Source organism: Littorina saxatilis, linkage group LG17, assembly GCF_037325665.1.
Source record: "Littorina saxatilis isolate snail1 linkage group LG17, US_GU_Lsax_2.0, whole genome shotgun sequence".
Lineage (NCBI taxonomy): Eukaryota > Metazoa > Mollusca > Gastropoda > Littorinimorpha > Littorinidae > Littorina > Littorina saxatilis.
In genome coordinates this window covers 7,972,753-7,984,853 of record NC_090261.1, presented here as the reverse complement: position 1 = coordinate 7,984,853, position 12,101 = coordinate 7,972,753, and the positions used below count along the sequence as shown (strand labels likewise).

General features: G+C 44.1%; 1 protein-coding gene across 2 annotated transcripts in view; it reads left to right on the top strand.

Moving 5' to 3' along the window:
* The window catches only part of LOC138952201 (filaggrin-like), a 48,422-nt gene extending 40,129 nt beyond the window's left edge, over positions 1-8,293 (top strand). For both annotated transcript variants that reach the window (XM_070323809.1, XM_070323808.1), the window contains 2 exons: positions 4,671-4,865; positions 5,286-8,293. In XM_070323809.1, coding sequence (XP_070179910.1) covers positions 4,735-4,865; positions 5,286-6,363 — 1,209 coding nt within the window. In that variant the 5' untranslated portion in view covers positions 4,671-4,734 and the 3' untranslated portion in view covers positions 6,364-8,293. The remainder of the gene's footprint in view (positions 1-4,670; positions 4,866-5,285) is intronic.
* The last annotated feature ends 3,808 nt before the right edge of the window (positions 8,294-12,101 follow it).

Genomic DNA, 12,101 nt, shown 5'->3' with positions numbered 1-12,101 from the left:
GCCAATCTCTCATTAATTCCTACAGTGGTTTTGTGCGTGTGTGTATTATTTACAAAAAATATTTTGCACTGTTTGTGAAAACTTGTCGTTTGCTTAATGTTAAATAAGAAGCAAAGTAGTTCATCAGGTGTTATTTTTCTGTAGCCAGCGGGCTATCAAAATACAACCTATCACATTTATAAAAGTAAATAGCTTGCGTGTGTAAACAAAAATCAGAGTGTTAATATAATAAATGTTACTAAATGATGATGCCGCAATTTTGGCAAATTTCCAAATCAAAAAGTGTCTCTTCAAATGAATTCATTTGTTCAATCTTTACAAAACTTCTCGGTTTCACAACAGAAGTTTTCAGAAAGATGCAGACGCGAATTTTGAACGCAACTTCAGTTTTGTCTTTCACCCTTGTTGGTACAAGGGTCATTTAGCGGGACAGATATTTATCTGAAAACCTCAGACATGTAGACATGCTGATAGAATGTAGGTTCTTTTCTTTCTACGGTGTTTCAAACCCTGATGTCCCGGTTAGCGCTCTACCTTTCATCCCCCTCCTTTGACGGGCGCTGTGGCGTGGTGGTAAGACGTCGGCCTCCAAAGCGGAAGGTCGAGGGTTCGAATCCCGGCCGCGGCCGCCTGGTGGGTTAAGTGTGGAGATTTTTCCGATCTCCCAGGTCAACTTATGTGCAGACCTGCTAGTGGCTTATCCCCCTTCGTGTGTACACGCAAGCACAAGACCAAGTGCGCACGAAAAAGATCCTGTAATCCATGTCAGAGTTCGGTGGGTTATAGAAACACGAAAATACCCAGCATGCTTCCTCCGAAAGCGGCGTATGGCTGCCTAAATGGCGGGGTAAAAACGGTCATACACGTAAAATTCCACTCGTGCAAAAACACGAGTGTACGTGGGAGTTTCAGCCCACGAACGCACAAGAAGAAGAAGAAGAATCCCCCTCCTTTAATCATCGAAAAGACTCGCTTTTTTTGCGTTCGGGTGTTTTTACATTTAGTCAAGTTTTGACTAAATGTTTTAACATAGAGGGGGAATCGAGACGAGGGTCGTGGTGTATGTGTGTGTGTCTGTCTGTCTGTGCGTGTGTGTGTGTAGAGCGATTCAGACCAAACTACTGGACCGATCTTTATGACATTTTTCATGAGAGTTCCTGGGAATGATATCCCCGGATGTTTTTTTCATTTTTTTGATAAATACTTTTGATGACGTCATATCCGGCTTTTTGTAAAAGTTAAGGCGGCACTGTCACACCCTCATTTTTCAATCAAATTGATTGACATTTTTGTAAAGCAATCTTCGACAAAGGCCGGACTTCGGTATTGCATTTCAGCTTGGTGGCTTAAAAATTAATTAATAACTTTGGTCATTAAAAATCTGAAGATTGTAATAATTTTTTTATATATAAAACGATCCAAATTTACGTCCATCTTATTCTACATCATTTCCTGATCCCAAAAACATATAAATATGTTATATTTAGATTGAAAACAAGCTCTGAGAATTAAAAATATAAAAATTATGATCAAAATTAAATTTCCGAAATCGATTTAAAAACAACTTAATCTTATTCCTTGTTGGTTCCTGATTCCAAAAACATATAGATATGATATGTTTGGATTAAAAACACGCTCAGAAAGTTAAAACGAAGAGAGGTACAGAAAAGCGTGCTATGCAGCACAGCGAAACCACTACCGCGCTGAACAGGCTCGTCAGTTTCACTCCGTTTTGCACAAGCGGCGGACTACGGTCATTGTGAAAAAAATGCAGTGCGTTCAGTTTCATTCTGTGATTTCCACAGCTTGACTAAATGTAGTAATTTCGCCTTACGCGACTTGTTTTGTTTTGTGTGTGTTTGTTGTTGTTGTTTGGGGTTGGGGTGGGGTTTGTGTGCTTTTCTGTAGAGCCAGGAGAACACTGGGCACTGGATATGTATATTGATTTAGGCAGGATTCTTTTGCTATTGTATTCCTTCCCTTCCGTTGCCCTTTATCTGCTATGCATTCGTAAAGAGAAATTACCAAACAACAGAGGACTCGGTTTCCTGGCCACAGGAAAATGGTTTTAATATTCCATGCGGTCGCTGATTGCACTGAACGACGCGCGCGCTGCCCCATACATGAACCTAGATTATATTCCTCCAACCTTGGAAGGTCACACCGATTGCGTGCAGGTAAAACAAAACTGAATCATGTAACCATCTACAAAAACCTGATTTATTTAAACACTTGTGCTCCCTGAACGAATATCGCAACCGTTTGTGTCAAATCCTTTTCAGGCTGACACTGCATGGCAATTTTCCTTGTTTTTTTTTTTTTTTATAAGGACAATAACATTTTGAGTCTTGTGTCTTGAGTTGCCAAGCTATTCAGTGTTTTTCAATTACACACATAGTCCCGCCTGTAACGCTTTTCATTTTAATTTTTTTGATTTTGTATTTGCTTTCAAAACTCAGAATATAAATTATTTCAGGCCTCAGCCCAGAAGTTATGTGCTTTCATTGCACAGCAAACATGTAGATATTTGTCCTTGGTTTTTGGGACTGCAACTGCACAAATGTCTTCCATGTAACCGTTTTTCCCCTTCTAAATTAACGGTATTTGAACTTGCCAAAACATTACACAGTTTGACAGATTGCCAGATTCAGCGTTTTGGTCAGTTAGCACTCCCAGAAGAGCTCATTTGTCTGTACTTCGTTGGCGATAGCATTGCGCACAGTATAGGCAGAAGGTAAAACAGGTTTGTCTGCCGCGCCTACTTGATGATGCCATCCCATCCTTACCAAATGTACATGACACTGGTCTGGGATGAGGTCAGGTCTGTCAGCCTCCTTCTCTGCCTTACGAAGTTATCCAACACACTTGCCCCCCTTCACACATTCACACAAACACACTTGCCCCCTTCACACATACACACAAACACACTTGCCCCCCCTTCACACAAACACACTTGCCCCCCTTCACACAAACACACTTGCCCCCCTTCACACATTCACACAAACACACTTGCCCCCCCTTCACACATTCACACTTGCCCCCCTTCACACATTCACACAAACACACTTGCCCCCTTCACACATTCACACAAACACACTTGCCCCCCTTCACACTTGCCCCCCTTCACACATTCACACTTGCCCCCCTTCACACATTCACACAAACACACTTGCCCCCCTTCACACATACACACTTGCCCCCCTTCACACAAACACACTTGCCCCCCTTCACACTTGCCCCCCTTCACACATTCACACTTGCCCCCCCTTCACACATTCACACAAACACACTTGCCCCCCTTCACACATTCACACAAACACACTTGCCCCCCTTCACACACACACTTGACACACAACCACACTTGATACACATGCACGCACGCACATACACACACACTACTGAAACGCACAAAACATACACCCGCACAGACACACACACATTTTACGCGTGCGCGCACGCACACACACACACACACACTACTGAAACGCACAAAACATACACCCGCACAGACACACACACATTTTACGCGTGCGCGCACGCACACACACACTACTGAAACGCACAAAACATACACCCGCACAGACACACACACATTTTACGCGTGCGCGCACGCACACACACACACACACTACTGAAACGCACAAAACATACACCCGCACAGACATTTTACGCGTGCGCGCACGCACACACACACACACACACACTACTGAAACGCACAAAACATACACCCGCACAGACACACACATTTTACGCGTGCGCGCACGCACACACACACACACACACTACTGAAACGCACAAAACATACACCCGCACAGACACACACACATTTTACGCGTGCGCGCGCACACACACACACACACACACACTAAACGCGCGCACACACACACACTAAACGCGCGCACACACACACACACACACACACACACACACACACACACACACACACACACACACACACACACTCTCCCCAAGACCAAAGCAGTGTCACACAAAGTGCCTGTGATTCCAACCCATGTATCCGCTGTCTCTGTTCCCCACCCACACGCTGCATGAAGGCTGTGACAGCAGTTCCGTGTACAGCAGGAGAGAGACCCGGTGATACGTACGTCATTAGCACCGGTCCCAGAGGGAGTGTGGCCTGTACATAATACACTTTTACCTTCCACGACTTGATGACATTTGCGCCGTGGACCCAGTGCACCCCCTCCCCCCTCCCTGTCAAAGACCCATCTCTCCTCTGTCTGCCCACTCGCTCGTCTCCTAATAGTCTCTGCCACAAACGTCAATCGATGTTTACTTGGGTGCTTCACCGTGTGTTTGTTGCCCGCTCTGCCTGTGTTTGGTAGCGGCCTGTGTTGCTGTAGTCGGTCATTCTCATTCATTTATTCCTTGCTAAGGCGGAAGCGTGATTGCGGTTTGATGGCCATCATTGGTAACTGTCAAAGGAACGGATCAAAGGGAGGTCGTGTTGGTTCGGAAATATTCTATACATTGTCCCACGGGAGTTTTTGCACCTGGCTGGGGTTTAAAGCGGAATGGGAGGCAGTTATAACTGATGGGCATGCGGGTCAACTGGTTGACTGACTTGGATATTATTTGTTGGTTACCCAGCTTGTCATGAATGAAAACTCGGAAATTGATGACAAACTTTGATGTTCCTTATTTTGCAGGAATGGTTCACGGCCGCAAAATGTGACGCAGACGCACAGTGACGTCATCAGAGGACTGTGACGTATGAAGCTACCGACAAACGGCAACATGAGTATTGACATCACACCGTACGCGCTGTTCGGTTTCACCGTTGCGGGAGTGCTGTGTTTGGTCTTTGTGGTCTCCTGCATTCTCTCCGTGACCAAGGCAGTTAGGTGAGTGCCATCCCCCCTCTCCCCACTCCAACCCCCACCCGCACCCCACGTCCCTGCGTCTTACCTTTCTGCTTTGTTTATCTTATGTCGTCTTGTTTTTCGAACTACCTTCTTTTTCTAGTTATCCTAAACCCGTTTAGGCCTCTTTGTTAGTCGATTACTTCTGTGATCTGATGAAAGTCGCTTGTTCATTTCAATGCTTGTTATTCTCTCAGGTGCCAGGAGAATGGTTCCGAATAACTCTCTTTTACTCTATTACACATCATCGTTTGCATTTAGAGCGCTTACTTCCCTTTGTGTATCAGATCTCTAAACAGCGCTTTGCCTCATTTGTTTAAGATTCTCTCGATTACTTCTGTGAATAAAACCATGCAAGGTTACTGACTAATCCAGCTGTACTTTCTTGTGTGCCTACAACAGAGACCGGCGGCAGATCAAGGCCCGGAACGAAGCCAAGCGAGCAGCCCAGGCTAGCGGCAACGGCCACGCCCCAGGGGGCAGGGCCAACAAGAAGCCCCGCCCCAACATCCTCATCATCCACGACGGGGAGCGCGAGGACCGCATCAAGGGAGGAACCACGGGCTTCAACAGCTCGGGGTCTTCGCCCAGGCCTCCCGGGTCCGGGATCAGTTCTCCAGGGGAGCAGAATTCCCGCCACACCGAGACCACCACCCTAGCCGAGGTGGCGTGTCACCACAGCAGTCTCAGCAGCAGCCCTGGAGTCGCCGGGGAGCTGGGGGAGAGGGTGGAGGCGGAGGTGATGATTAACGGCCACCACCTCCCCCCTGGGCAGGCCAACGCTAAGCACCACAACGCTCACAGCAGCAGCAAGAGACGCTCTGTGGATATTGAGGGGAAGGCGGTGAGCTACCGGAGAACGTCCTCCTCCTCTGCCTGCAGTCCCACCGAAAGCGGCATTGTCACCACCTTCCCTGTGTCTGACTGTGCGCGGGACGGGACTCACGACAGCATCACAGACCTCCACCGTGACGGTTCTCGTGACAAGAAGTCTCGCCGTAACGGTAGTGGTGGGACGGTGAACGGCAGAATAAAATCGCATGGAAGAGACGAAATTTACCACGCAGGACACGCGGCCAGTGACGGCAATATTTCGCATAAAAAGAACATCAGATCTGATACCTCTCCCCACGTGAGTGGCTCTTCGTCTTTCCACGGGTTCACCAAGGGTAGAAACGCTACCAAGACCTCGTCGTCGACGCACTACGCCGTTGAACTAGCCGAGCGGCGGAAGGAGTATGTGTGTGCTAGGTACAATCCCAGGAGAAATTCCTACGCCGCTGCCATCGCGAATCCCGACTGGGTTGACCTGCCGCCTCTGAGGCGTCACTCTGACGATCCCAGACAGGTTCGGTTCCACAGCTCCACTTCGCAAATCTATCAGAAACACGGTGACAATATGCGCATGCGCCATCACAGCTCCGAAGGGGCGGACAATCCTGCGTACGAAGCGGCAGAAGACATTGGTGATCAAGTGTAACATATGGACTGTTTTTCACGTGTTCTCTTACGTTTCTTTGGCAACTTTCAATGATGCAACAGACAACGTTTTACAATCAATACCATTTTCTTTTGTGTGTGTGTGTGTGTGTGTGTGTGTGTGTGTGTGTGTGTGTGTGTGTGTGTGTGTGTGTGTGTGTGTCTTTCTTGAAACTGTATTTAGTGCATTGCCTACCTTAACAGCTTAGCCTGCACTTGGCACGGCAATGGGTCGTTCTAAGACAATATGCACACAATTTTTTTTAGCAGTGCAAACACAATTGAGATGAGTTCCTCGACCTAGTTTACATTTTACCGGAGTGATATTGACGTAGATTACCCCTTTTGGTTTCCAATGTATCCGATGTAAGCTCGACGAAGTTAGTCAAAGAAATGCACCTTTATTTTGGGTGAAAAAAAGGCGGAGTTGTTGCAGTGGCTCCCCCAAGCTCAGTCATTGGTAGGCATACGTGGCGCATACGTACAGAAGAAGTAAGCCGACAAAAGTAGGCTACGCATCAGCATCGAATTATATTTGATTTCAGTTATTTGGTGTTCAAGTAATCATGTGTGCGACACATAATATCATATTATTAAGTTTATGCAAGATAATAGGCGTAACATGAAATCTATATATAGTCAGTATTGACGCGTTGATAAAATTATTAAGGATCGTCGGGTAAAGTCATGTAGACCAGAAATGTTTTCAATGCAAGTTCCAGAGAGGATCTGTGTAGGAGGCATTAACGGGCTAGGAACGTCAGGACAGTAAACCCTACGCGAGCACAAGACCAAATGCGCACGGAAAAGATCCTGTAATCCATGTCCGAGTTCGGTGGGTTATAGAAACACGAAAATATCAAGCATACATCCCCCGAAAGCGGCGTATGGCGAGGTAAAAACGGTCATACACGTAAAATCACAACTCGTGCAAAAACACACACAAACAAACAAGTCGCGTAAGGCGAAAATACAACATTTAGTCAAGCTGTCGAACTAACAGAATGAAACTGAACGCAATGCAATTTGTCAGCAAGACCGTATACTCCTAGCATCGTCACTCCACCGCTCGTGGCAAAGGCAGTGAAATTGACAAGAAGAGCGGGGTAGTAGTTGCGCTGAGAAGGATAGCACGCTTTTCTGTACCTCTCTTCGTTTTAACTTTCTGAGCGTGTTTTTAATCCAAACATATCATATCTATATGTTTTTGGAATCAGGAACCGACAAGGAATAAGATGAAAGTGTTTTTAAATTGATTTCGAAAATTTAATTTTGATCATAATTTTTATATTTTTAATTTTCAGAGCTTGTTTTTAATCCAAATATAACATATTTATATGTTTATGGAATCAGAAAATGATGAAGAATAAGATGAACGTAAATTTGGATCGTTTTATAATTTTTTTTTAATATGACCAAAGTCATTAATTAATTTTTAAGCCACCAAGCTGAAATGCAATACCGAAGTCCGGCCTTCGTCGAAGATTGCTTGGCCAAAATTTCAATCAATTTGATTGAAAAATGAGGGTGTGACAGTGCCGCCTCAACTTTTACAAAAAGCCGGATATGACGTCATCAAAGGTATTTATCCCAAAAATGAAAAATACATCCGGGGATATCATTCCCAGGAACTCTCATGTCAAATTTCATAAAAATCGGTCCAGTAGTTTGGTCTGAATCGCTCTACACACATACACGCACAGACAGACAGACAGACAGACAGACAGACACACACACACACATACACCACGACCCTCGTCTCGATTCCCCCTCTATGTTAAAACATTTAGTCAAAACTTGACTAAATGTAAAAACATCAACCAACGAGTGTACGGTCTGTTTTACTGCGAGACAATCGTTGCTACACAACAATGAGAGAGAATGGAGTTTATAATTTCCATTGACGGCTTATTTTGTCAAGGCCATGTTTCTTGTGAGTCAAACGGGGTATACAATGATCGAATGAATATTTTTGGAAGCTGAGAGAAGTATTTCTTGCACATGTACGTTGAACAGGACTTAACAATCACACATTATACATGCATATCCTCTCCTTGGTGGGAAGTCCTTGGCTGGTGATTTCCTGCTAGTTACATTTTCTTGTGTCATTAAGTCAAGACCGCTTGAACTTTCAAAGAAGACAGTAATAATGAAAACAACTCTTTTCATTCTCACCACAGCACATACCAGAAGAAATACGACGAACAAATGGTTTTCTAAAAAACGAACCTTGCTTTCCAGATGGCGAGGCTTATTACTGTGTGCGTTACAACATTATTTGAAATTATTGTCTATTGTCAGCTACGACGTGAAGCTCATGCTGTCGTTGTTTCACCACCGTGTATATGTTTTTTCCTTTTTCTTCATTTTCCTGAAACTGCACTTATGTGTCTTTGTGTCTGATTCCGAACCAATCATTATGCACATTTTGTCTTTTGATGCAGAGTCACACTTACAGGTAGGCCTACGATCCTTCTGGTGTAAGCAATCATATACATTTTTTTACATTACTTTATTGTCCCATCGCTGGGAAATTCGGGTCGCTTCCTCCCAGTGGAAAGCTAGCAGCAACGGAGTCGCGCTACCCAGGTGTCTGCGTGTTTAGGTGTATTCAGCCACCTGCACTTATGGCAGAATGACCAAGGTCTTTTACGTGCCATTGTGATGACACGGGGGTGGGACATGGCTTCCGTCTCTGGGTCTGCACATAAAGTTGACCCGTGTCCGTCCCGGCCCGAATTCGATCCTGCGACCTTCCGATCACAAGTCCAGTGCTCTACCAACTGAGCTACATCACCTGTCTGTCCAGGTCAGTTTTAACGTGTGGTGAGGGCATCTGTCCGCTTATACACACACCAGAAATCAAATTCTGAATGCCCTATGCGAAGAGAGGCAATTTTTTGTATGCATCAATTTCTTGAGTCAGTAACAACTGTGTCAACTTAAAAATTAAGACAGCAACAAAACAAAAACAAAACAAACAAAAATGCACAGACAAAATCCAGGCTGACGATACTTGGTATATATATGTCAAAGTGGAAGGATGCTTTTATCCTATGTAAACAAGAAATTCCTCCGAGGTAGGAAAAACACCCCCGTCCTTACCATTCTCACTGCCACCAACTGAGAAGGTTATTTCCCTTTGACCATTAATATGTCCCTCTATAAGTCCTTGTAGAATCTTAATCCACCAATAACTCCCTAACCGTGTGTTTGACTGGTCCCAATTTTTGTAAGGACCGTCTCAGGAATGTATAGAACCTGTTCACCAAGTTTGGTGACGATCGGTCCGTTCATTCTTGAGATCTATATGCGAACACAAACACACAAACAAACAAACAAACACATCGACCGAATCCTATACACACCCCTATACCGGGGGTGTAAATATATACTGGGCACATCTAAGGTTTTGTACAAGGTCGCTCACACGAGAAGGAATGTGTAACTTTACGTGCTATGGTTGAAGTGCGTTTTTCCGGGTTGTAAAAACAGTATCAGCAGGTTCCATTTTTAAATTCTTTGAATTGCATTGTACCATTTGTACACCTTACTATGTGTTTTTGGTAAGCGCGTCGAGAGTACTGTGTTAAGTGCTAAATGCGATGATGGCCTTAATAATGCCGAGGCTTCCCCTGCGGCAACCTCAGTTAAAATATATATTGTTATGAGTTCGGTGTGTGTGTGTGTGTGTGTGTGTGTGTGTGTGTGTGTGTGTGTGCGTGCGTGCGTGCGTGTGTGTGTGTGTGTGTGCGTGTCGAGTGTACACGAGCGTGCGTGCGTGCATGTGTGTGTGTGTAAATTACGTGCGTGTGTTCACGCGGTATGCATAATATATACTCGTATAACATTTTTGTCAGGCCCGTCTGTATACATATGTTCCAATTTGACTGTAAACAGTGCATGTAGAACGTCCTAAAGAAATGGACCAAAACATATATTTGTCCGTAGCACTTCTGTTGTTCAGATTATCTAAAGTTTGTCAGCGTTTAGCTTCGCTGAGCCAATTGTCAGGATTTTTAAATAGTGAAAGATAGGTGTTGGAACTGTAACATGTATAACTACAGTACAACAAACTACCTTCACGGGTAATGTCAGACTGTACATAATTAGGACCATGTCGCCTTCCCACGTTGATGCATGTAAGTGAAAACTATCTCTTCATAAATTCGTGCATGTTTCTACACGAAGAAAATGGCAAAGAAATGTGTTGTGGGAAGAGTCTTCCCAAAAATACAAAAAGCATCATTATTGCATGTAGATGTACGCGTGTGCTTTTTTTGTCAGTTACAGAGAGAGAGAGAGCGAGAGCGAGAGAGAGAGAGAGAGAGAGAGAGTTATTGCGTGTGTGTGACGCTGTGTGTGTGTGTATGTGTGTGTGTGTTTGCATCCAAGTATATAATTATATTTGCAAGCTTTGCGTTCGAGAGATTGCATGCGTTTCTATGTTCATGTTTGCAAACTCACAATCACTGGCTAGTGTTTTGTATTGGATCAGCGTTATGGTTAAGCGTTCTTTGAGCGTAGCATGGACATTGGCTGACAGTCTTCTGCACTAATATGAATAAAATCGCGGCAAGTGGAACTGGAAGAAAAGAATCAAGGAACAACAACAACAACCATAACAACAACCAGATAATGAGATATGCGCTCGTACTTTAAATAAAAAAAAGAAAAAGATGCTGTGTTACTAAATAGTACGTTTGTTTTTGTTTGTTTGTTTTTTTGTCAACCAACTTCAGTTCCAGAACATTAATTGATCTTACCTCGTGTTTTGGGAGCTCATCTTTTGATTTTGTCACAAAGAATGCTGGTGGAGCTCTTCAACTTCAAGGCTAACCGCGGGAATGGTGTCTTTAACTTCTTCACTGGACCCGCTTGTACACCGTTAATCCTTTTGGGCAATTATTAATGACTTCACGTAGAGTTGAAAATTCATTTCTCATCCAAAGCAAGGGACAGTGCGCTTTTCGTTCTGTTGTAGTTGCGGCAGATCTTTTAAACAATCTTACTTGCAAAAATCGGGTCGATGGGCATTCCAACCGTGGATAGTCAGTCTTCCCTTGGACATGATCTTTCTCTGCGGTCAAGCTTACTTATTAAGTTCTTACAACTTTGAAATAAGCTTAATACTCGCACCACAGACAATTTAGAGCAGACGACATAAAATAAGACATATGAGCTAAAGCGCTTGCTCCTGTTAAAAGCATCCAACACAAGAATATGATCCAAGTTCGAATAAACAGGATGGAAATAAATTGCTTAGTTGTTTGGTCAAAGGGAAACTACTCTTATAAAGCTATCTGACAAGCAGACGTAAACATCGCTGTCGTCTGCTAGATCCAGTTCTGATTCTAAGCGAAGATGGCAAAAAGCTTCAGGAGACCTTGACATTCATTCCTTGATGAAACATGTAACCCAGCTTTGTGGAAATAATGAACAGAAGCGAAAGAGCAGTTTCCATGGGTACTGAGAGACAAGATTGACAATGACAGCCCACAGAGCAGACTATGCATCGGTGCAAGTGGTGATTGTAATGACCAGGATTCTTCTGTCAGCATCCTGCATTGTGAAGCACGAGATCAACGCAACCCTATGAACTATAGCCTAGACAGTGCCAACTAACAGATCCTTGAAGTTATCTACAAAGGTAATTTGAGTGTTTTGTGCTTCACATAAAATTGAGGTTTCTCTCTTTTTCTCACACGCACACAAACGCTTAATCCTTTCACAAGTGAA